This window comes from Myxine glutinosa, chromosome 1 (assembly GCF_964187855.1).
Source record: "Myxine glutinosa chromosome 1, kmMyxGlut1.1, whole genome shotgun sequence".
NCBI lineage: Eukaryota > Metazoa > Chordata > Myxini > Myxiniformes > Myxinidae > Myxine > Myxine glutinosa.
This window is the reverse complement of record NC_136261.1, coordinates 238,304,289-238,307,415: the sequence shown is the minus strand read 5'-3', so window position 1 is coordinate 238,307,415 and position 3,127 is coordinate 238,304,289. Positions and strand designations below refer to the sequence as shown.

The 3,127-nt window shown below is 44.7% G+C and overlaps 1 protein-coding gene across 1 annotated transcript; it reads right to left on the bottom strand.

Moving 5' to 3' along the window:
* Nucleotides 1-230: 230 nt before the first annotated feature.
* On the bottom strand, nt 231-2,627 carry LOC137427458 (uncharacterized). Its single transcript, XM_078785317.1, has 3 exons — nt 2,483-2,627; nt 1,633-2,247; nt 231-1,494 (listed from the first exon to the last, which is right to left on the bottom strand). Exons 1-3 carry the CDS (start codon nt 2,528-2,530, stop codon nt 646-648), a joined length of 1,512 nt encoding a protein of 503 aa, XP_078641443.1. The 5' UTR covers nt 2,531-2,627; the 3' UTR covers nt 231-645.
* Nucleotides 2,628-3,127: the final 500 nt, after the last annotated feature.

Genomic DNA, 3,127 nt, shown 5'->3' with positions numbered 1-3,127 from the left:
GAAATCGATTAAATTCATTTTTTCCCTCATCAATCTGCACTCAATACCCCATAATGACAAAGAGAAAATCGCATTTTACACAAGTTTTGCAAATTTATTAAAAAGAAAAAACTGAAATATCACATTGACATAAGTATTCATACTAGTCTAGTAGGAAGACTAGGTTCCCCTGCACCCCCCGGAGATATACTTCTAATCAGTGTTTCTAGATTGGAAAAAATGTGTAGAAAATGACTAGCTATGGCCCCAAGCTGAAAAGATGTCCCACATACCATTTTTATGCAAATTACTGCTGCCATTATCAAAAAAACGATTTTTGACATATCTCAGCCAATATTGCAGATAATTGAAAAATGAAGGTGTCTAGACCCATGTTTTGAAGGGCATAGATCATGATAGAACTATTCATAACATGATTACATGTGTCTATGGTATACTAGTATGCTAATTAGTGCTTTATTTACAAAATAATCACAGTTTTACGAAATAATAGACTCATATTAAGGTCCGTCTACACAGACGTTAACACAAAGTTTTATTTTTCTAAATATTACAACTGTCAAAATAGTCCTAGCACTCAATGTGACCACTCTTCTCTTGCTTGTTTTAGATAAACATCATTAGCATTAGTGATTCTACACTGAGTCAGTCATCATCATTTTCATCGAAATCGTCAGAGTCAAACTCTTCTTCTCCTTCCTCTTCCTCCTCCTCTTCGTGCTCTCCTGTGTTCAGAAGATCCACCAGTGAGGTTGGTAGGATGGGACCACTGGACCACATTGGTTTCAACAGTCCTTCATCAGTCCTTATCCATCCTTGCTCCTCATAAGGTTTTGGCTTTTCGATGATAGGTTGATCGGCTCTTTTGTACAATGCTACGCGGTGGTTCACACGCTGGATGTGCGGCTTCAGGGCAGACTGGCATGGAGGAAGGCGAGCCAGATCAACCTTGGACTTGGATGTGAGGGTCTTGTCCTCTCCCACCATTTTTCGTAGCAGCTTGGCACGGACAATGTCCACTGATGACTCGCGACTCTGGCCGTACATCACACAGGTGAATTTTTCTAACTGCCTCTCCACCTCAGGGTTGGCATCCCAGTTGTCACCCAGTTCACCGAATGCCCTGTGAAACCTGGGATTCTTCTCCAGCTTTTTCAAGGGCCCGACTTTTCCCTTCCCTTTGAAGGCACTGGTGCAGTCTTCTCCGCTGAACACATAGTACCCCAGGAGAGTGGCACAGTAGTCCTCTCCCAGGGATTCTGCCAGCTCAGAGACGTTGACAAGTTGGCGATGCTTCCCTGACCCTGTATCCAGGTACACCGTCAGCTTGATGTTGTGGGCATGGTGGAGCAGGATCAGGAGGATGTCTGTGTCCGGTGTTCTGACTACAGCGTTCTTGTATCCGATGGTAGCAGCATGATGGAGGTACAGAACCACCCTGGTATCAGTCTCTTCCTGGTTGCTGTAGATCGTGGGGAGTTCACGTACCTCGACCTGAAACACAAAAAGGCACCGCATTTCAATCACCAGTCACTGCCAGTTTCAGATCTAGACAAACATCACAGGTAATCACCTTTTTTTCAGGAAAAATTACAAATTGAATCGCCATTCACGAAGGGCTTTCAATTTTACCTTGCCATTCGTTGAGGCAAGTTGGTGGGCCTTCCCCTCCACGATCAGCACAGCCATCTCTGTTCTCTCCAGCCTGGTAGCTGCCTCTTGTCCACTCCACACTTTCAGAAGAAGCTGGCACATCTGCTTTTTGTTGTCGTCATTTGCAAGGAACATTTTGAAGTCATATGGCTTCCTGGTTGCTGGTCCAGCCAGAATGATCTTCTCTGAGCTGCCCCGCCTCAGCCTTTCCTGCGCTTTGATTGACTCAGGATGGTAACTGTCAGTGGAGAACAGAAAGTGCTGCTTGGCCACCATCTGATCAAGCACCTGCAAGCATATCTCACCACATGTTGGGGGAAGGTTGGCAAGGGTATGCAGCAGCGCCATTCCATCCTGGATGAACAGGGCATCCTTGGGGTATTGCAGATCTTGTGGTGTGGTGTCCTCTAAAAGGTAGTGCAGAATGGAGGCTTTGTTGGTTTTGCAGAAGAACCCATCTGGTGTCCCAAGGCTAGGAGGCACTGGCATCAGGCAGTACTTAATGAGTTCTCCCAGGTCTAATGGCTCATCTTGACTCTGAGACTTGACAAGGAGCAGGAATGCAAGGTTGCTTTGCTCCTGATACTGGATGACCTGGAATGATAAATGGTGATTGGTTGATATGTACTACAGGAAGGACTACAGGTGAAAATTATTCATGTGCTATAAATTGGCATATTTACAATCTTTACATTGTTCATTGATGTGCACTGTCTTTAATAAACAAATTTGGAGTTCAATCTTGTATCTCAATATAGCATGTACAGGACGCCATTTAAAAATACAACATAAAATACAAAAGCACTTGGGTATTGGATTACATCCTTACCTTGCCCTGTGAGGATGTTAGTGTGATCTTCTTGTTACTAGCCTCCATGGTCTTGAGTTTCTTTCTCTTGATTGGGTTGAAGAAGCTCTCAGGTTCTCCGCTTTCCAGGCGCCTGATGAAGTCAGCTTTCGCAGCTTTCCCCACAGCTTCTCATAGTTGTAGAATGCTGTGCGGAAAGCTTTAAAACATGACGGATGGTGTTTGGCCTCACATGCAAAGAGGTCTTTGTTTTTCACCTTTCGATGGAGTCGATAGAGACCCATTTTCTCAGCCCGTGTTTCGATTTGCTCCCATGCATTTTCTTTGTTTTTAAAGGATGGGAAGGTTGTAGGCCTCTCAGTATTGCGATGAGCATCTTTGGTCTCAACTTTCTCACAAAATATACACTCTGGCGGGAAGATGGGTTCAGCAGAACCTCCTGGTTTACGAGGAGAGTGATGCCATGATGAGGTTGATGGCCCTGGTTCTGTATCATCTCCCAGACGATGAAAGTGGCGGACAAAGTGCTTATAACACTTGCTGTGATATCCTACTCTTTCTAGGTCATCAGGAAGAGTTGCCGGGATCTGATCACATACTGATTGCATACGACATGGGGAGTCATGCGGTTGGTTGAGACGTCTATCCCGGATCTTTTGAAGCAGT